At 42.5% G+C, this 20,576-nt stretch overlaps 7 protein-coding genes across 7 annotated transcripts; all 7 read right to left on the reverse strand.

Annotated features, from left to right (window-relative positions):
- Window positions 1-782: 782 nt before the first annotated feature.
- On the reverse strand, window positions 783-3,977 carry LSM04_002253 (uncharacterized protein; the record flags this gene model as incomplete). Its single annotated transcript, XM_067330317.1, has 1 exon — window positions 783-3,977. One exon carries the CDS (start codon window positions 3,975-3,977, stop codon window positions 783-785), a length of 3,195 nt encoding a protein of 1,064 aa, XP_067191406.1.
- A 1,235-nt stretch (window positions 3,978-5,212) lies between these two features.
- On the reverse strand, window positions 5,213-6,859 carry LSM04_008397 (Fringe-like; the record flags this gene model as incomplete). The annotated part of the gene is made up of 1 exon (XM_067330318.1): window positions 5,213-6,859. One exon carries the CDS (start codon window positions 6,857-6,859, stop codon window positions 5,213-5,215), a length of 1,647 nt encoding a protein of 548 aa, XP_067191545.1.
- A 660-nt stretch (window positions 6,860-7,519) lies between these two features.
- LSM04_002243 (uncharacterized protein) lies at window positions 7,520-8,896 on the reverse strand (the record flags this gene model as incomplete). The annotated part of the gene is made up of 1 exon (XM_067330320.1): window positions 7,520-8,896. The coding sequence occupies one exon, from the start codon at window positions 8,894-8,896 to the stop codon at window positions 7,520-7,522; it is 1,377 nt and encodes a 458-aa protein (XP_067191405.1).
- A 689-nt stretch (window positions 8,897-9,585) lies between these two features.
- On the reverse strand, window positions 9,586-12,111 carry LSM04_002707 (von Willebrand factor; the record flags this gene model as incomplete). Its single annotated transcript, XM_067330321.1, has 1 exon — window positions 9,586-12,111. One exon carries the CDS (start codon window positions 12,109-12,111, stop codon window positions 9,586-9,588), a length of 2,526 nt encoding a protein of 841 aa, XP_067191421.1.
- An 857-nt stretch (window positions 12,112-12,968) lies between these two features.
- LSM04_001476 (uncharacterized protein) lies at window positions 12,969-13,553 on the reverse strand (the record flags this gene model as incomplete). Its single annotated transcript, XM_067330322.1, has 1 exon — window positions 12,969-13,553. One exon carries the CDS (start codon window positions 13,551-13,553, stop codon window positions 12,969-12,971), a length of 585 nt encoding a protein of 194 aa, XP_067191395.1.
- Window positions 13,554-13,893: 340 nt separating this feature from the next.
- On the reverse strand, window positions 13,894-14,319 carry LSM04_007037 (Histidine triad (HIT) protein; the record flags this gene model as incomplete). The annotated part of the gene is made up of 1 exon (XM_067330323.1): window positions 13,894-14,319. The coding sequence occupies one exon, from the start codon at window positions 14,317-14,319 to the stop codon at window positions 13,894-13,896; it is 426 nt and encodes a 141-aa protein (XP_067191510.1).
- Window positions 14,320-14,867: 548 nt separating this feature from the next.
- LSM04_007739 (uncharacterized protein) lies at window positions 14,868-19,925 on the reverse strand (the record flags this gene model as incomplete). The annotated part of the gene is made up of 1 exon (XM_067330324.1): window positions 14,868-19,925. The coding sequence occupies one exon, from the start codon at window positions 19,923-19,925 to the stop codon at window positions 14,868-14,870; it is 5,058 nt and encodes a 1,685-aa protein (XP_067191528.1).
- Between the last annotated feature and the right edge of the window lie 651 nt (window positions 19,926-20,576).

The following is a 20,576-nucleotide window of genomic DNA, read 5'->3' on the forward strand; positions in this document are numbered from 1 at the left end:
TAATTATTAATATTAGCCTTATTGATGCTTCATGTTGATTGTTCTCCATCCTCTGCAGTTTCTTCACTCCCACAATTCCCTCTGCTTTCTCTCTTTGTTTCTCTCTCTGATCTATGACTATTTCACCTATCATTATGATTACTATTTTTTCTTTCTATTTCTCTCTCCTGTTCTTAGTGTTACCGTTCATTTCAATATTATCACTATCAGCAGCAAAAAGAAAACAAAAAAGAAAACACAACGGTAGGAATAGGAACAGACGCACCAAAGAAACACACATAGAAGTTACAAGTTCTGCAGTTTTTTAGCAATTCAAATATCTTCTCCTTTTTTTTTGTTTTTTTTTTAAATCTGTTTTCCTTCGCCATCACATAATCATACACAGAAGAGGTGTAGATACAACGAAACCAAGGGAAAGAGGAACATTGGATGCCTTGTTTCGATCAAACATTGCTGATCATTTTATTTTTGTTTTAATTTGTGTGTTTTCTCTTTTTTCCTTCTTTTTTTTTTTTCGGCTCCATTTTACTTCCACCTCTTCCCTCTGCAAATTTCCTTCCTTACAAACTCTCTCCTTTTCCAATACGAGGAGTAGCAATGAAAGGCAAACGGGGGAAAAGAGGTGTGTTTGACGTCTGTCCCATATTCTACCCTATCCCACGTTACCTAAAAAAAAAAAAAAACAAAAACGCAGAAAAATATATCTACCTACTATATATATATATATATATATATATATATATATATATATATATATATATATATATAGATGGGTATCACTATCAGGCATCTTCTGTTGAATGTACTTCCACGCGAGGCCGCTGGGCTACATAGTGTGTAGTATCATTTTCACTCTTCACTCCTCCTTCTTCATGATGATTATGATGCTGCTGGTGATCATCGCGGTGTATGCCCTCTTCCAAGTTCCCAATGTCCATATCATCTTCATTCTCCTCTTCATGGTGTACACTTTCTGAGTTATTACTGCCGCCTCTGTTACTATTGTTGTTACTGTGGCTGTTCTTATTATGATTCGATTCCGCTTGTGAGTCGGTGTCATTCTCACGGCCGCGTTTACCGCCATGTTCGCCTGCAACCTCACGCATTACGGTATCGGCCCCAAGAATGTATTCCATTGTTTCTGCCGCCGTCTCTCCAGTAGTCATCGTCGTCATAGTATGCATGCCATTCCCATTACTATTACTATTACTATTACTGCTAATATTATTATCATGGCTGTAATTGGGATGAATGTCATTTTGGTGGTTCATACCAACGGCAGCGACTCCCTCTTCTCGCACTTCAGCAGTAGGACGAAGTACGAGTTGGGAAAAAGACATTCCATACGATGATGCTCCATAGAACGAGTGCTGTGAACATCCTCGTGAAATCATACTACTATTACTTCCTCCAATTCCCATTGTTCTACTATTTCCCGCTATGGATGTCGCAGTGGCCGTTAGATCGCCATCAAGGCCATTGTTCTCAAGAAACCGCACACGAGCCACACCGCCAGGACTGTAATCTTCCTCAAATTGACGGGCAAGTCCAATAACGGTTTCACGGCCTTTGGTATAATCCGTGGGAAATCGCTCATCATACCGCTCAGGGGAGCGGAGATAATGCCATAGAGTTAAACCATAACGGCGAAGTTCTGTAAGGAATCCACGTTCCTCATTATTTGCCTTTTCACACAACTCCGAGCCGTGATGGTATGAGTCACAGAAGAGACACACCTCAGGAAATCGTTCATCTCGCAATGGCTGCAAATGCTGCAGAAGATCACTGGATTTAATAAAGAGAAGAAATCCTTGTACGGCATCTGTACTATAGCGAGCCGCTGCCAACGGAATACGTGCATCCTCCAGTTCATGAATACTGCTTAGAAAACTCTCTGGATATGTATGTCCTCTTCCCAATAACTCCCACGCCTCTGTGAGAAACCGTTCCTCCCGTTCATCATGCGCCTCCCGTAATTGTTTAATCTTGCGTTGCACAAGATGTGGATTAAGTCGCATATCCACTTCCTTAATGTGATGTCGGTGGAGTGTACGACGTGCTGTTTCCTCACAACGGCGTATACTGTGTCCCATAATACCACACGACTTACAATACGGCACTCGCCCCTCATGCACGAGTTTCACCGCGAGGGATAATTCCTTCTTTCGGAATTCCTTTGCCTTTCGATCATCCTCGTCAATGCTGCGAAGTGCTTTATCCAGTAAATGACGCTCCTCTGGGTACTTCATGGCAAGCAGACGGTGTTCATCCAGCACAACGCGGGCAACGGCGAGATCCCATGGTTCTTTTCCCTTTGTACAACGTGCAGCAGTGTGAAATGGTTCCAAACACACTCCACATAATACATCCTTCACGGGTCGTAGTTGTTGTACTTCTTCTGGAACACGTGCATACGCCGGTGGGGCAAACTCCGCCGTCATGGACCCATCAATAAGACAGAAAAAGAAAGATTTAGTCTCACGTACTTCCTCAATATTACGGCGCAGCTGTAGGGGTAGTTCCGCCCGGCGGTATTGACAGTCTAGTACTTCTACACTTTGAAGTAGTTGATCCCATTCACGAAAACGTCGATTGACTTTAAAGTGTTTTTCAGCCTTTTCCATGGCAGGACTGAGAACATCATCACTCGGTTTATCAAATACAGTTCGAGACGGCATTAACATGTAACTTGAGTGTAACCACAATGCGTGTCTTTCAAGTGGACCGGTAACAGCACCACGCACCGTATCAAATGCTTCAAGAAATTCCTCATATGGAGAGTCTTCTTTAATAAGAGAGACAATACGATCTAATGCCTTATCTACAGCAAGTGGAAGTCGAATACCGTAGCGGAACAACTTTTCCACAGCCTCCACATACGTTATGGAGGTTCGCTCTATAAATCGTCGACGTCGAAAATAGTTATGGTGACCATCACCATCTATTATTGGAGTTTTAAGAAACGGCAATTCACATGGGCAACGTAATTCGGTGTGTTGCCATACATCACAGAAACGACAACCACCTTTTTCTTCCACCAACTTTCGCAGCCATTGTCGTACCCGGGGGTGAGCTGCGGGATCAAGTTCATCAATTTCTGCTACACTTGTAGGTACTACAGCACATCTTTTGGCGTAATCGTTGTTACTACTTAATTTACCTTCATTATAGCCGTTTGTAGTTGTAGTAATAGTAGCAGCTACTGCAGTATTATTATTATTATTATTATTAGCATCTACGGTACCACCCGTTATAGGAGGCACCCATCCATAGCTGATAAGAACATGATAAGCTATAGACGGACGGGGATTTTTGCGGCGTAGTCGTCGCAAACTATCACGAAATGTTGCAGGAATTTCAAGATATGCTTTCTCCCTTGATGAAAGACTATTTCCCTCACGCTCCGTCTTACGTACCACTTCCTTAAGGCGTTGATAGACATCATGTCTCCAAACCGCCTTCCACGTAGAAAGAAAGCCACGGTACTTTGAAATAATCTCACGTTCTTTGTGTATGTCTGCCAGACGTGAGTCATCACCTGTGAGCACAGACGCCGGCACCACTTTGCCATACTCACTCAACAGTGCAGATGTTGACTTTCCCTGCCTTGTACTCGTTGCCAACGAAGCCGTATGCGTGCAGTACCAGCGGTAGGAGACAAGGTAGGGAAGGAAAAGATTAATCTTCTCCGCAACGGCGGTACACGACAGGGCTTGTTTACTATCTGCACACTCCGCTAGTACGGCGTTAAGTACACACCATGCACCTAAACGGTCCTGTCCCTCATCATCATCGGTGTCTACAATACGCCAAACCAGCGCTCGTGTAATTTCGCCCGGGAACTCGCGAGCGTGATCGCGAACAAAACGCAAAGTGTGTTGTGTCTCGGCGGAGACGGCGGCATCATCAGTGAGGGCTGAGGACACCTGTACACAACAGCGGTGAAGAAACCCGCGATCGAGCCCGACCTCTGGCATTTGGCAGGAATATGTATATATATATATAGAAAAGAAAACAACAGAAAGGAGCCTGGAAAAGAAAGCAAGAGAAGAGCAAGAGGGAAAAAAAAACTCCTCTCGCTATTTTTTTTGTTCTGTTGCTACTGCTACTGCCGGTATTGGTAGTGGTCAGATGGATAGACGCAGCGGAAAGACGCTCCCGTGCTTAACTGGTCTGTTTCCCGTCTCTTTCAACAAAGAGAGGGATGACGGCCGTTGATGGTAGTTTGCCACAGGTGTGGGTATAGTGTATATAAGTGAAAGTGGTTTGGCTTTCTTTCTTTTTTTCTTTCCCTTTCTCCCTCTTTTTCTCTCTTTTTTCTTTTTCTTTCTTTTCTTTTTTTCTCTTTGTTTACGTTGTTCACTTTTTTTTCTGTTTGTTTGTTTGTTTTTTGTTTTTTTCTCTTTGTATAGGAAGCACAAACACAAACACCCAAACACACACAGACACGAATACACTCACAGACACAGAAACCCCCACCCCAGAACACGCAGAGACGCTATTTTTCTATCTATCTTTTTTTTCTCTCCTTTTTATTTGTTTTTTTTTTCTTTTCTTTGTTTTCTTTTCTTTCCCTCCTCTCTTCCCCAATGGTGCTGTCAGCGAAGAGCGGTCCCCTTTCACGTGCTAAGCTTATGGGCCAATGGCACAATGGAGGTGTGGGAGTAGGAAAAAAAAAAAAAAACAGTATTAATAGCAACAACAATAATAAAAATAACAGTAATAATAATAGCAATAGCGAACACAGTAACAATAATAAGAGGGAAAGAAGGAAATAGAATCACCAGAATTCATTGGTGAATAAAAAAAATTAATAAATAAGCAAATGCAAACAAAAAAGATTGGAAATTAAAGTAAATGGAGAGGATGGGGAATAAACGTAAATGTGCGTTAAGGGTGAAGGAAATCAAAAAAGACAATGTCCATGATAAACCATATATATCTATATATATAGATATAGGTTTACTTTGATTCCCCCTCTCGTACTCCACTAAAACAGATAAAAAAATCACAAGAGTAAAGTTACATGAGTATTATTATTATTATTATTATTATTATTATTATTATTATTATTATTATTATTATTATTATTATTATTATTATTATTATTATTATTATTATTATTATTATTATTATTATTATTACTACTACTACTATTATTATTATTTTGCTTCTCTCTCTTCCCTTTGTAGTTTCACACCTAAAGCAATAACTAGTACAATGGCAAATGAGTATTATTATTACTTAATTGGTTAAATGTAGTTAAGGCAGCGGCATCTTCCTCCTTCCTACAACTGCGCAGTTTACACGTATACCCATACGCACAAGCCCCTACCTGCATGAGCACATTATAGGCTGTGTGATTCCGGTGATACATCACTTGATAATACAGCCGCATTCGCCACATGGCGAGAAGTGCAGGCAGCACCACATCCCGCTTCGCATGCATACTCACCAGTGCCCCATCCAACATCCGCCGCTGCAGATATCGTGCCTGGCAGTGGGAGAGAACACCGTCGCTGGTGCGGTGAATGCCGAGTGAGGGGAGACAGCGGTGGAGGGCGGTGTCGCTGGCGAGACGGCCTTTAATGAGATGCCGCTGCACACATTTCTCCTCGCCCCGCTCTGCAAAGAGACGTAGGGCGGCGGTGTTCATATAATGACCGGCCCCACCCCAGCCACGATCGCCAATGTAAATAGGATCTAATGCCGCAATACTGGCAGGACTGCGGAGTAACTCGTTGCTGGTGATATTCCACCATACACTGTCTATAGTAAGAGCCGCGCTGTTGGGATCGAACAGACTGCGGCGTATCATACTTTCCCATGTTTCTTGTTGTTTTTCTTTTTCTACTCCTTCTTGTTGTTTTTGTAAGTGTGCAATGGTCTCTGGTAGATTTAAACAGTGAGAAATCTCCGCTGCTGTGGCCCCTACTGAGTAATGACAACGTTCCTGCAAAAGTGTGGGTTCTGCCTGTTTGCTCCTCTCAAGCAGACGAATTAAATTACTTAAATCCCGGCGGTGGAGAAACCGCACAAGTGCATGGAGATCAAGAAATGAATCATCATCTACCACAATCATCCATCGCACATGACGATAATACCCATCTTGACTATGCATAAGTTTAGCAAAGTGACTAAACGCATGAAAGAAGCGGTATTGGGCCCGCATCCACCCAACAGAATAACCGGTTCTACGTAACATCTTTATATTTAGTTGCCTTGAGGCTATAGCGTCATCTGTTTCTATCCAAATACCATGACGTCCATCCGATGTATTGGCGGCGTCTGTGAAGATAAAGAGATTCTCCGCTGCCATGTGTCCCAGCCATGTACAGAGTGCTAGATCTATGCGGAAAAAATTATCATGGGATCCTGTAACAATACCAATCATAACATATTTTCGAATGTAGGCTAATACCAATGGGTGAATGACACTCTCTGTGTTGTTTACCATCATTGTATCACACAATCGACAGATGGATGATCGACATGAAACAAGGGCATCGGGACCAATACCAACAGCCCCACTACCGTGATGTATATCCCACGGTCTATTACCACTATAATGATAATAATTATTATTAGTATTACTATTAGTATTAGTAGTACCACCAATAGTACTAATACCAGTACTAAGATTACTAACGCCGCCAGTAGCAACAGTAAGAGGTGGAAGATATACATCTCTTCTGGTCTCTGACTGTGGGAATGGGGCTTTAATTCCATTGTCTACAGATACGGCAAGGAGACACCAGCAGAGCAATGAGAGTAGGAGCGAAACTAATAAAAGTACCCACCAACCAGCTATACGCTTATTCTTCGAACCCCGTGAGGCGCAACGCACACCCCTCAACATCTTATCAAGCAAACAAGAGAACAAAAAACAAACAAACAAAGCAACTGCATTAAAAGAGCGCGACAAATAAAGAGACAGAGATGCAAATATATATATATATATATATATATATATATATATATATTTAGTTATTCCTATACCCAGCCATATACATGAAGTTTTTTTAATGCTTTTCAAATTTTGTGTGTGTGTGTGAATGAGTGAGTGAACGCGTGTTGAAATGAGTTATGGGATATATGTTGGGAATAGAATTAAGGAAAATCATAAAAATAATAACATAAAAGTGATTTGCTCTCGTTTAGAGCATGTCAATCTCCGGTAAGTGGGGGAACACAGGATAGATTTTCTAGAAATAGAAGTGTACCCTCTTGATAGATATAAGTACGCAAGTATTGGTGTAAATAAAATGTGCTATTTACAAGAATGGTTTTAGTGGATCTCTTTCCCTTCCACGTAGAAGAATACACACACACACAGAGAAAGATAGTCAGAGATACAAAATATATAAAAAAAAGAATAATGATAAAAAAAAGAAAGAAGCCTATTTACTTATACCTACACCTTTTTTTCCCCCTCTATGCGTCCATCTGTTTATTTTCGCCCAATTCTCACCCACCTTATACATCTGTGATTCCTCTCTTTCTTCTCCTTATCTTTTCTCTACATCTCAAGCATTACAATGTCACTCCCCCCTAATAAACACGCGCAGACCACAAGTGCATAAAAAGCCACAAGAACAATACCATCCACACGCTGCAGAGTTCCCTCACCACCGAGATGTGAAACCATCATAATAAGCAGCAAACACACACCTGCAAGAAAAGGCGGAAGTACGAGATCTACTGGGTTTCCAAATGGCCACGCGAACAACAACACGAGTGGTAATACACTGTGGAATATGCGCAGTGCTCCACTTAATCCCATACAAATAGCAATATCAAGACGACCAACAGATGCCATAAACGCCGCCCCACATATACTGCCACCCCGCAATACCAATGGAACTAACACAACTACTACAAAAGACAATGGTAGTGATAAGACATGAGAAGTTTGTACCATCTTTTCTGCAAGTATGTGACAGACTCCCAATAATAAGGTAAGGGTTACTATTGCTCCTGTAATGGCAAAATTTATCGAATAGCGTATTTCAAAAATAGGGCATGCATCCTTATACTCCTGTCCACTATGTACATATTGTATAGCATATGTAAGACTTGTAGGAGTTACGGCGTTTCCTGCGGATGCGTACAAGTGGGTACCAGATCCAAGTCCACTTGCGAGAACTAACACATACACACCGATGGCAAGTAATGCAAGGAAGCGTGAGATTTGTAGATCATCTGCTAATGGATTAAATTCCATTTCTATTCCTGAGGTTTTATTAATTCCCGATTGCGATAACCTTGCGGATATAGAATACAGTGTTGGTAGTACAAAACACACACTGGTGAAAACAAGAAGTGAACGAAAGTTACGCCAAACAGACGCCCCAAGGCGGTATGTGCCCTCGGATGGAATGGCGAACAAGAGACCCACACCAACCGTTATCAGCGTACTAGCCAATATACATCCAAACAATAATGGTTTCACCAAAAATACATTCTGCTTTCCTCTGTGACTGAGAGTTAAAAAGGAAATAAGAAACTCTGCGGCATGTTCAGCAAATATGCGTACAACAGCCGCCATTTCATCAGAGTTAAAGCGAATCGCTATATCATCCATGTACTCTACTAACACAACATTAATAGGCATTACAGCTGCCAGTGCAAGCAACCAACAGACCGCATCCGCCTTTGCCCCGGATGGGAAAATTATTTGCACAACTAAGAGTAATGGTAAAAGAATAAGAAAAAGTAATATCTTTAGCGGCATTAATAACTGCATGGCAGATACCCAAAGTTGGTCTGCAAAGGCCGCATTTGTCGCGTCGTTTAGTAATTCTTCGTTAAATTCGACAGTACCGGGATTTTTCAAATCTTCTTCCTCCAAAGTAACATGTGCATCAGCCACAGTACCGTACTGCATTCGTATCATTCACCCTGCCCAGCACCAAAGAGGGCAATTAAATATATATATATATATATATATATATATATATATATATATATATAAATGCAAATTATACACACCTATGAATTAAAACAATGATGTGACCAATAAAAGCACTTCCTAGATCAGGTATAAAAAAAGGAAAAAATACAAGAGAAGAGACAAATAGACAGAAATAAAAAAATAAATAAAAACACACAAAAGTGAGGAGAGTAATCTTACTACACCGACACACGAAGAGAAAGAAAGAAAGATAGGATCTTGATATACAACACCTATACATAATTTCCGCTAGACCGCCTCCTCTTTCAGTATAAAAAGAGTTGCGACTTGCAGGTCGTTTGCAGTCAACTACTTCCTTCCACTCGAAAAAAAAAGAGGAATATAATGGACATGCAAGTAGAAGAGGGAAACAAATACAAGAAAAAAAAACGCGGAACAATAATAATAATAATAATAATAATAATAATAATAATAATAATAATAATAATAATAATAATAATAATAATAATAATAATAAAAGGGAACAACAAGAACAACATGACCACCAGAAAAACAGACAGAAACGTATACACAAATACACACACACACAGAAGAGATATAACACTATTTCTCCTTTTTTCTTCTTTTTTTTTTAACAACTATTTTTTTCTCCACCTCATATATTGTGTACATCATAGCGAAACAGACGGTGACTTTGCAATGAGGTTCCGTGCACGGCGCAAAAGTTCCCCTTCAGTGTCATGCTTTGCTGCATACGCGAGTGCCTTCTTATATGCCAGCGTCGTAATAGCGAGGGATCGCAGTTCCATCGCCGCAGCTGCGACAACGGTGGCCCATACACGTTCGTGCACTTTCAAATAATCTCTGGCAGCCGTCATATCTTCACTGACACCAAATCCATCAAGTGGGACTTCTTTTTCCAGTCGCTCAAGTGTGATACCAATGGCGGTACCAAGTGTGGCATTAAGTGGGAAGGAACCGTCTGCTGCTTGAAGTGCCGTAAGTCGCTTCAAACTTGGAGGAGATACCACAGACTCTACTATATCTACTACAATAGCGCGGATAAACTCTCTAGTTGTTGATGGGGGCACAAGCTGGGGGTAATCCACAACGGATTCTTGTGTCGTTTCCCCTTCACTGGACATTATTGGGGTTTCTTGTATTTCCTCTGCTTCTTTTTCCTTTTGCTCTTCACCTTGTTTGGGAAGTAACGGCTTTGCTCGTGGACGACGATCAACTGACCCATTTGCCAATTGTTCTCGTTTGTATCTCATCATTCGCCGCATATATTTCCCACTGCGTGGCATATAATTTACGGCAATAAGAACTGGAGTCGTTGTAGAAGAAGTTGGGGGTGCGCTGGGTCGAATTTGTATCATTTCTGTGAAGGGTGACGGCAACATAAATGTCTTGGAGAGTCGTGCCACTTCTTGTATTTCCACTTTGGAGAGTCCGGAGTGTTCAGAGTTCTCAATAAGGTATCGTATTCTCGCAGAGGCGGCGGCGAGATGAAAGAGACCAACCGAAAGAGGATTCTGCGACTCCGTTGCGGAGGTGAAAGCAACCTCCTGTGGATTTCCCTTTCCTACATACTCAATAACCATAGGTCCAATACGACCCATCAACGTTATCCCAAGTGTCGTAAGTGAGGCTGGGGCGATTCCATACACAAAGCGTTCTGTTCCTTGAGCCACAGCCGGCAGTGTGGTACCAACAGACGCCCGCACTTCTGGTTCATCAAAGCGAATAACAATATTCGTTAAGGCTGGCACCATCACCTTGGCGAGAATCTCTACAAGGACTTCTGACACTCCCTGTGCATCCACCGCATCGCGGTAAACACCACCACCCTCCTCTGCAAGAAGTCGCAACATGGATACCTCCGCCTTTCCTGCAAGTAACACACCAATAGCACTGAAACACATATTGGGACGATGATGCACCGCCTCAGCGATGATCTCCGTTGCGAATGGCGTTTCACCCTCATCCGACATTACAACCACATGTCGTACGTATCCTGCTGAAACAGGTCCACATAGTGAGAGAGTGTCTTGCTTCATTACAGCACGAAGTGCTCGATGGAGTTTCGATCCGCCAGTTCCCGCTGGTTGTGGCATCGCCTCATTCACAAAGGCCATAATTTGGTCAAGTGGGAGTTCCGTGAGTGACATAGCACCACGTGGGCAGAGAGACACATCGTTCTTTGTACCCACCAATACCACATTTACGCGTACCGTATCAGGTACACCACGTACCGCAATAGCAATACTCTGCGCTATCGCTGCAGAAACTTCTCGATTGTGTGAATCCACCACCAACACCAACTCTGTATTGACAATACAACCACTTCGTTCCTCAAGTTGTGGTGTAAAGGCAAGTGTTAAGGCGTAATGATCCTCATCTTTTACCATCACACCAACATCCTTCGCAATAAAGAAACGCATTGGTTCTGCAGTCTGCCGCACCTCACAATTCACTTCGAATCCATCCCGCATTTGAGAGGTGGTGATTGGAGTGTTATAGTGCAAAGTAAACCCACTGTCACCAATATATTCCACCTGTGTTGTAGCTTGTGCAGATGCTGGGTATACCTGTACGGCACCTGCGAGTGGAACGAACATATCACACTTCGCATCAATAGTCCACCCCTCTGGGATTTTCGATGGTACTTTCATATCAAACAAGGAAGCATAGGCGAGAGTGGAGGACGGTAATTTTTGTACACGTGGAAACAACTCCGCTGGCAGTTGCACTCGCACATTTCTACGAGAACGAGTCGTATCAAGTGGAACGTGATACGTAGCGGCTATTATTACACTACCGCCAGTAGCAACAACCCACGGTAATGCCTGTGCGGCAACGGCGAGATCTCCTTTTACGTTGGTATTCGTATGAATATTGATACTGATAGGATTACGCTGTGTTTCAATAGTGTTGGTGAAAACACTGTCGGCGTTGTGTTCGGCGCGGCAAGCAAGAAGATCCCAGTCGGATGGTAATGGATAGACGGCAATCACCCGATGCTCTTTGCCGGTGTAATTCATGTATTCATACCGTACATTTACGCGAGCGCAGTTCCCACGCACCTCCACCTCCACCGCACATCCCCGCAGTGTTAGTGCTGTGTAGGCGGAGGCGGTGAGAACACCAATATCCCCGTCAGGAGCACTGCTGTATGCAAAGTGTTGAAGAGACATTGTATGGAAAAATACAAGAGGATGATGTCTTTACACTCAATTAGGTTTGTATCTTCTTCTTCTTCTATCTATGCGTTTTTATATACGCAGTTTGCAATGTGACTTGTAGTTTCCTCCTTCGCTATTTTACTCTTTTTTTTTCTTACCTTTTTTTGTTCTTCTTTCTTCCGTTCGCTCGTAACCAGTCAGTTAATCAATAGCCTTCAAACTGCTACCTGGAGCGACTTGACCCACACTTCTTACTTAAGCAAGAGAATTGCAGACGTTGAGAATAGAAAATAAGGGGTAGTGTAGAGGAAATGTATAAAAAAAAAAATGAGCAATGCACACAGTAGAAATGGAACGCATACAAAGACACGCACAAGCATAAACATCTACATACACAGGTACTGATTCGTACACCCTTAAGACGTACAAATACACATATTGGATAAGAATGAAAGGAAAAGACATACATGTTTTCATGTACATGTACATAGACGCACGCACACGCACACACACACACACGCACAGAGAGAGAGGTGGCGGTGATGCATTGGGATTTCCCCATTCATTCATTCATTCATTCATCTAAGCGATCTCTTCACGCTTTTTTTTATTCATTCTCATTCTTCTTTTTTTTTCTTTCTGGCCGTTCTTTTTGTTTCAGCTCGTTTTTTTTCTTTCTTGCTTCAGTTCACTTGATTTTTTTTTATCATAAGTAAGAATGAATATCATTGTAGACAACGTGTATATGCTTCCCCTCTCATATCCTCTTTTTTTTCTTCATATTCTTCTTGTTTCGGCCCATTGGTCTACCTTCACTTCTTTCTTCTCTTTTTTCCATTCCCCCCTTTTATTCATTCGTTCAATCACTCTCACCTGTGTCGGGACATGCGGCGGCGGCGTGTCTCTTCATTCTTTTGTGCGATTAGCCACAGCAGCGCAGCCGTCATGGTTGGCGAGAGTATAAAACTCGCACGTGGTTCCGAATGACGGAATATATAAATATGCAGCGTTGTGCAAACCACAGAAAACACACTGTTAATAAAAAAGAGGGTGTATCCCACAGCCACCTGCAATCGCAGTTTATGCAATAACTTCTTATCATCCTCCGGCACCTCATCATAGTGCCGCTGCCTACGCCAGAACTCACTTTCAACCATCACAATATATGCCTGGGACAACATGTATGCAGTGAATAGCATCACGGCAATATAAAGAGCGAGATTAGCCGGCACTGTCCACTCCAATCCATTAAACGCATGTGAAAGATAGACAGACTGAAAAGCCGCAATAAATGCGACGGCCACTAAAGAGTGTTTGGGGTACACCAACGTGTTGGCGCTAATACGCTCTTCTAGCAGCTTGTCATCCTGCTCTGTGAGCTTCACTCCACTTCGGCGGAACTTACCGTCTTGTTCAGACCTCCTTGCACTGCTGGGACTTTTTTGTCGCTGCATTTTTCTCTTTTAGACTTTTTTTTCTTCTTCTTTTGCGCTTCTTTTATCTTTTTTTTGTTTTTCTTGCTTTCGTGGCGGATAACCTAATTGAATTTTTGCTCTCGCCCCGTGATAAAATGGACTAACATGAACCAAATTAAACGAAAAGGAATTCAAAAAACAAAGTGGCAGTGTTAAAATCGTGTAAGTGTTGACAAGAGAAATCATAATCAAAGATGGAATGAAAATAAAATAAAAAAACAAAAAGAGTGAAAGTATGTATATATTCCCCTATATGTATATACGAAGAGAATAAAAGGTAAAAAAAGAAAACGTTCAGATATATATATAAAATGCCTCTTCATAGCTTCTCCAATGCTTTCGCGTAGCTCTCTGCCTTTTCTGCAAATGCCTTATGATCTGTCGGCAGTGATTTCCAGCCCACACAAAGTCCCTCATCCGCATTCCGTTTAGGAATAATGTGAAAGTGTACGTGAGGAACCTCCTGGTGGGCGAGTTTACCGTTGTTCTGCAGTACATTATACGCCGTTGATCCATTTCCCTCCGCCGCCACAACACGGGAGATCTTCGCCGTTAGTGCGCCAATATCTGCGGCCGTATCGAACTCCACTTCATGCAGAAACTCGGCGTGTTTCTTAGGGATCACAAGTACGTGGCCAAGAGAGAGTGGATTGATATCCATAAAGGCCAGAGCCTTGGCGGTTTCCGCCACCTTGTGGCATGGGATAGCTCCCTCCACAATCTTGCAAAAAATACAGTTGGACATTTTATAAATAGATAATAATAATATATATAATCTGTATTCGTTATGTGCTCTTCAGCTATTTCTTTTTTTCGTATTGTTTCCTTAATCCTACAATTTGCTATGTCAGACTATGTATCGTCGTGTGGCTTGGTTCACACACGCACAAAAAAAAAAAAATACTGTATGGCTTTGTTCTTTCCGTTCTCGTTAGTGGATTTTTTTTTTGTTTTGATTCGGTTGTGGTATTCTCAGGATTTGTTATAATGGTGAATATATAAAAAAAACAATAGAGTGAGAGGAAAACCATACACAACGGGAAATCAAAATACAAGATCTGAAAGGTAAACCGATCATCAAAAGAAAAATAAAAGTATTATATTATACGACATAAGCAGATCGCCCATTTTTGAGAGTATAGAGGTACAAGTTCACCTTTATACTTTCCCGACGCGAACAGAGAAGCAATAAAATGCCCATTGCAATAACATTGTACTCATAACTATAAATAATAATAATAATAATTAGTCGTACCTTAAACAAAAAACAGTGATAATCGCCTCTACTTGGTTTTATATCGCGAGGGTTCGCTTAAAGCGGCGACCACGAGGCTCCGTGCCGTGAATCCCAACAGCTTCTAAACTATTGCGTCTTTCCTCTTGCCCAGCCCGTTTGTATTGCATGAGTCTTCCCTTTCCTTCCGCATCCCCGCCACTTTTCTGCTCTCCCGCCGTGCGTGATTCCTTCGCATCGCCATACATAGAGTGAGCTTTGGCGGCACCGACGCTCTTTTCACCCTGTTCTGCCGCAAGTTGCAGCACCGATGCGTATCGCACATTTCGCATAGAAGAAGAGGCTGCTGCCGCTCCTGCTGTCATGAATGTTCTTTTTGATGGAGTAGCCTCAGTGGTTTCTGCGGCATCGCCTTCTTTTTCTATTGTTTCGGATTTGGTTTTCTTTCCTTTTTTTCGCAGTACCTTTCGTGTGCTTCCTGAAGTCCCTGCCTCATCTCCTGTGCCAGTTCCAGCGGCTGCAGGCGATGTTGATGATGATGTTGCTGCTGCAATTGTGGTATCCGCTATGGAGGGTTTGCGCACCTTTACGTTTTTTCCAGCCGCTTGTCGTGTTTTCTGAGCTGTGCGGTATCCCTCTTTTCGCTTTGCCAGCCGTTCTGCAATATCCTCTGTGACTCCACTACCGAGTGGTTTAAAGGCGGCTGTAATACTACTATCCTCCACGTGTGCGATGATGGCTTGTACAATATAGCGTGATCGCTGCATAGCACTCTGCACAAGTGCATTACACCGTTCCTCACGTTGCTGCAATGTTATCCACCCCTGTTCACCACCTTCCGCATCTCCTCCTTCTCCTCCCTGTAGTTCTGTCGTATTTTTATTATTGTTATTGTTATTGCGATTGTTATGCATCTTTCGTGCGGCCAGTGCCACACATACAGCAGTCCCTTGGCGTTGTAGAGCCGCAACAGATCCACGCAACACTTCTCTTGCAATGTTGAGTTCAGGCAGCACTGTTCCCGCACGTTGATTCTTCGTTATACCATCAACGAGGGCATCCGCAATACTGAGAATTGTGCGACCCTCCGCCTCAATAAGTAGTAAACCATGAGAAAGAAAGTTCGTGCTACAATCGGATGAAATCTCAAATACGTTTCCATCAGCCGTTAGTGCCGTTACAAATGCAAGTGCAAAGTGGGCCACAAGTCTCTGTGTTATAGCAGCAGCCAAAAGGGGTTGTCGCAGTTGTTGTAAACGTTCATGGGCCCGTGCGATGTGTAATAAACTATCAGCCATATACGGCCGTACAGCACCTGCGGTGTGTGTAGAGACGCGTTGCCAATCCATCATGGGCGCCATAAAGCCAGATGAGTGTACCTCACGTGAGATGCGTTGCTGCGGAGTTGCGAGAAACATGCCAAGTAGTGCATCCACCACCAATTCACAGTGTTCGCCCACAGTGGCTATATACTCTGTGCGGAAGTGTTCTTCTTTGCGGTTTAGTAATGCCTGTTGTTCCTGCGGTGTCTTCGCCTCTGGTGTGAGTCGCACCACTACCTGCGAGATACAAGGTTGAATAAGTTCAGAAGCCACAATAGGCACAATTGTTGTTGGTAGACATAAGGCATCGGCGAGACTTTCGATCATGGCACCTTCTCGTACTTCAGACGCTGTCCCTGCATCAAGTGAGACACGTTGACATTTATGATGTAAGGCGTCTACAAAGACAAGAAGAATATTGGCAACAAGTGCAAGTAACATTTCCTCTTGTTCTGCTACGTGCTCAATTACCATTTTACTATTACATTGTGACATAAAAGCAGTTGTCGCATCTAATTCTGCTCCTCCTCCTGCCGCATCAGATTCTGGTTCTTTGGTTATTTTACGTCGCAATACGCGTGAATGACCTTTCTGTTGTTGATACATTTGCGTATTTAATTCTTCTTTGCGTTCCGCCTTCGCTGCGAATAGATCAATCCCATCATATACCTCATCAAAGCGGTGTAGAAACGGTGCCGTGCGGTCCACAACAACAGAAAGAAGATTAAGCAATTTAATTGCCATAGCAGATGAGACAAACTCACGACTCACACGAGCACACACAGCTCTATCTACAGCACGTCCTGTGGATGAAGTTCGACGTAGTGATGGTAATAATGTAACATATGCTTTTGCAAGCATGCCAACACCATGTGAATAGCAGCGGAAGAGATTTGACCGCAATTGCTCCAATTCTTCTAGTAATTCACCCATTTCTTGTGCCTGTACTTCACTCACTACTAGTGCAGAAGTACAACTCTCACCAATTACTACCTTCATACGACGTACGGCATTACTAACGTATAACATCGCCCGCTCCCACTGTGCAAGAATAACTTCTACGAGAATAGCAGCATGCAATTCAACACGTTCATCCTCCATCTCACCATCATTGGAAAGATCGGCTTCACGGTATTTGGCCATGGTTTGCACAAAACTTTGTAGAACTGTGCGATTCACAGTAGTGAGTAGTAGTGCGTGAAGAATGTCACTTGCCGCTTTTACGCTTTTACGCACCGCCTCTACTGACTGTTCTCGCAAAGGAGGAGCCCCATCTCTTACTACTGGAATAAACATCATTCGTGGAACTTCATCCACACCACTGTTAAGACTTACTGCTACACTTGCACCAGCATCTGCTCCTGCATTATCACGTCTACCCAACACTGCAGGACCATTAATCATTCGGTACAACACACTATTAGCATCTGGATCAAAATCAAACATTCCCGCATGTACGGCAGCTGCAATACCTCCCCAATAAGATACTAAAACGAGTTCCAAGTGATCTACACAGGAAGTGAATAAACGGTCTGCGAGGGTTCCAGTCACTGCTGCTTCCGCATTAGCAGAGATGTCTATTTCCACATCTGTATTATCCATCATTTGCTGAAGAAGTCCAGCGCTATGCATGGATAGTTGCGCGGCAGAGCACTCCAATACTCCACCCATTTCTACTTCACCAATACTAAATGTTGTAAAGCGGGCAAAATCAGATTCAGGTGTTCGGAATGCTTCTAAAATGGCTTCTGCGTTTGGCAACCCACTGTGCCCTGTTACATCAACGTCGAAGCCTCCAACACCAATACGATCACTAATACTGGCATCAAGGGCAATATCTGGTAAGCCTATAGTTACACTGTTAAACATTAAAAAGGAATCATTCGCATTCCCTAGTAAACCACCAGTTCCAGTAGGGAGCATAAAACTAGATGAAAATCTGGTATCATGCTTAGAACTCTGTCCCAAATCACCAAGGTTATTACTCTCTCTAAGTCGTGGCATAAACTTTTGTCTCCATTCATGAGCTTCTCGGGAGAGACGTAGTGCTGTTCTTTCCATCATACGTGTGTGTTGATAGCGTGTGATACGAATATAATACTCCACCGGATGTTCCATGCGTTGTTGTTGCTGTTGCGGTTGTTTTTGCGATTCTTGTTGTTCTTGTTGTTGCTCTGTTGCTTGGGCGGAATACGGCACTGTATTTGCCGTTGTGCAGCTTGAGTTTGCCTTTGTTCCTGCAAGCGATGCATATAATGGAGTTCCCACCTCACGAGGCGATAATACCCCACCGCTGCTACTCCCACAACCGTCTTCCTCCTCATCATACGCATCTGCAGAGCCAACGTTGGCGCCTTCCCGCAGTTCCTTCCGCAGTCCAGACATGGCAGCATCATGTTTAGAATCTACTCGTAATTTATTTCTAGCCGTCCAGCAGAAATGTCGAAGCTTCACTCCTGCAATGGCAGTATCCATCATAGAAGAGAGAATATCTTCAATGAGAACTGTATCCGCTGCATTAGCATGTCGTAGTTCACCCGCCATCTGTTCACTAAGATACAACGCAGCTCGCAGTAGTGCCAAGGCATAACGATAAGTGAGAGCAATAGCCCCCAACTGCTTTTGTTGTTGACCACCGGCATTATTGATACGCCCAACACTCTTATCATGTTCATCATCACTATTGTTGGTATTATTCATATTGTTATCATCATCATCATCTCCGGCCCCTTCAGCAAGTACCGTGGCATTTTCAAGATCATAATTCTCCTCCAAGTATAACATAGCACGACGTAGACTTAATACAGCAGCTTCAAAGTTCTTCGCATCTCCTGATGAACGCATATTACTACTACTACTAACACCAGCACCAGCAGCAGCAGTAGCACTACCACTACTACTACTACTTCCAGTACTATACCGACGTGCTAATGGTGTTCCATACCAGTACATTAACTCTTCACCTGGCAATAATATGTAATCATTACTTGTGCCACCGCCATCGGGGAGTTCTTCTAGAGCTCCACGAGCTACCCATTGTAAACCATCATCTTCAGCGTCGGAGTCTCCACTAGGGTGAGCAAGATCACTTTTTCTTCCACATTTTTTGCTGCTATTATCTTTATCACTATTGTTGCTACTGCTACTGCTGCTGCTTCTTCGACCTTTACTTTTGATGCTGATGTTACTATTGCTTCTAATACTACCACCACCCTCATCCTCATAATCATCTTCATTAAAATGCGTACTTCTATGTCTTTTAATATGATTTCCATCTCCTGTTGACTCTCCTCCCCATCTTATCTCCTTCTTTCTTGCCAAATCAGATTGACGCTGTGGTACACGTACTCCACAATACTCATAAATAACACCAGGAACACGCCAAACAGTCATAAGTTTCGCAAGTGTCTCTTTCGTAAGTTTACTGGCTCGCAACTCTTCAAATAGTTCAACTGTCGGAGCTACAAGTGCCTCTCCTTCTTTCAACGCGGATTGAAATGCATCATAAATAGGATCAATCGCCTCACCAGTGAAGAGTGATTTATCATTTGCATACATCAAATCCATTGCCTCTTTACAACCAATGAATGTTTTCATACTGTCTCGGATCAACTCCTTTAGTGCCTCTTCTGTAACGTCTGACTCATGAATAACCTCGCTGAGAAGTGTATTCTCAAAATCTACGTGCGTAGCATCTGCGTACACACGTCGAATATACGTTTTGGGGTCAAATGTACGACTTGTTGGATCGAGTTCCGGCGCGGTTACATCAACAGACGCACCCTTATTCGCCATGGTAATAACTAGTACTTTTCTATAATCCTTTTTTCTTGTTTTTGTTCGTTTTTCTGTACACCACGCCCTTAGCAGGAACACTATAAGATGTAAAAAATCCAGAAAAAAAACTAAAATACTAGGTGACAAAGGGCCATAAATATTTTTAAGAAGCAAAACGAAATAAAAGAAAGAGAAATTAAACTCTAAATAATGTTCCCACTTTCCTTATTCCTCTATCTCCACAATAAATTCATATACATATACACAAAGAGAAACATATATATATATATATACCTCTATTTGTTTATACGGGGAAACACAGCGGTGGAGAGAGAAAAAACAAACTTCTGAACAATACCTAGAGTGTGTATGTATCTCTTCTTTTTTCTTTTTCTCTATACCTTTCTCCTCCCCTCTGTTTTTATTGAAGGAAAACATGAGGGAGACACATATAAAATGAGAGCAAAACAAAGAAACAAAAGAAAAAAAAATCACCACTCCCACTCCTATCATTCATTCGTTGCATGGGTTTCTTTTCTCACTGTGGGGGTGCTAGAAATTTTATCGTCAAATCATCCTCAATTTTTTTTTACTGTTTTAATTTCCCTTTCCGTGTTTTGCACCTTTATTCGCTTATTTCTACATTCCTCCAGACTACTGTGCAGCAAC

This window comes from Trypanosoma melophagium (genome assembly GCF_022059095.1).
Source record: "Trypanosoma melophagium isolate St. Kilda chromosome Unknown ctg23segment0, whole genome shotgun sequence".
Classification (NCBI taxonomy): Eukaryota; Euglenozoa; class Kinetoplastea; order Trypanosomatida; family Trypanosomatidae; genus Trypanosoma; species Trypanosoma melophagium.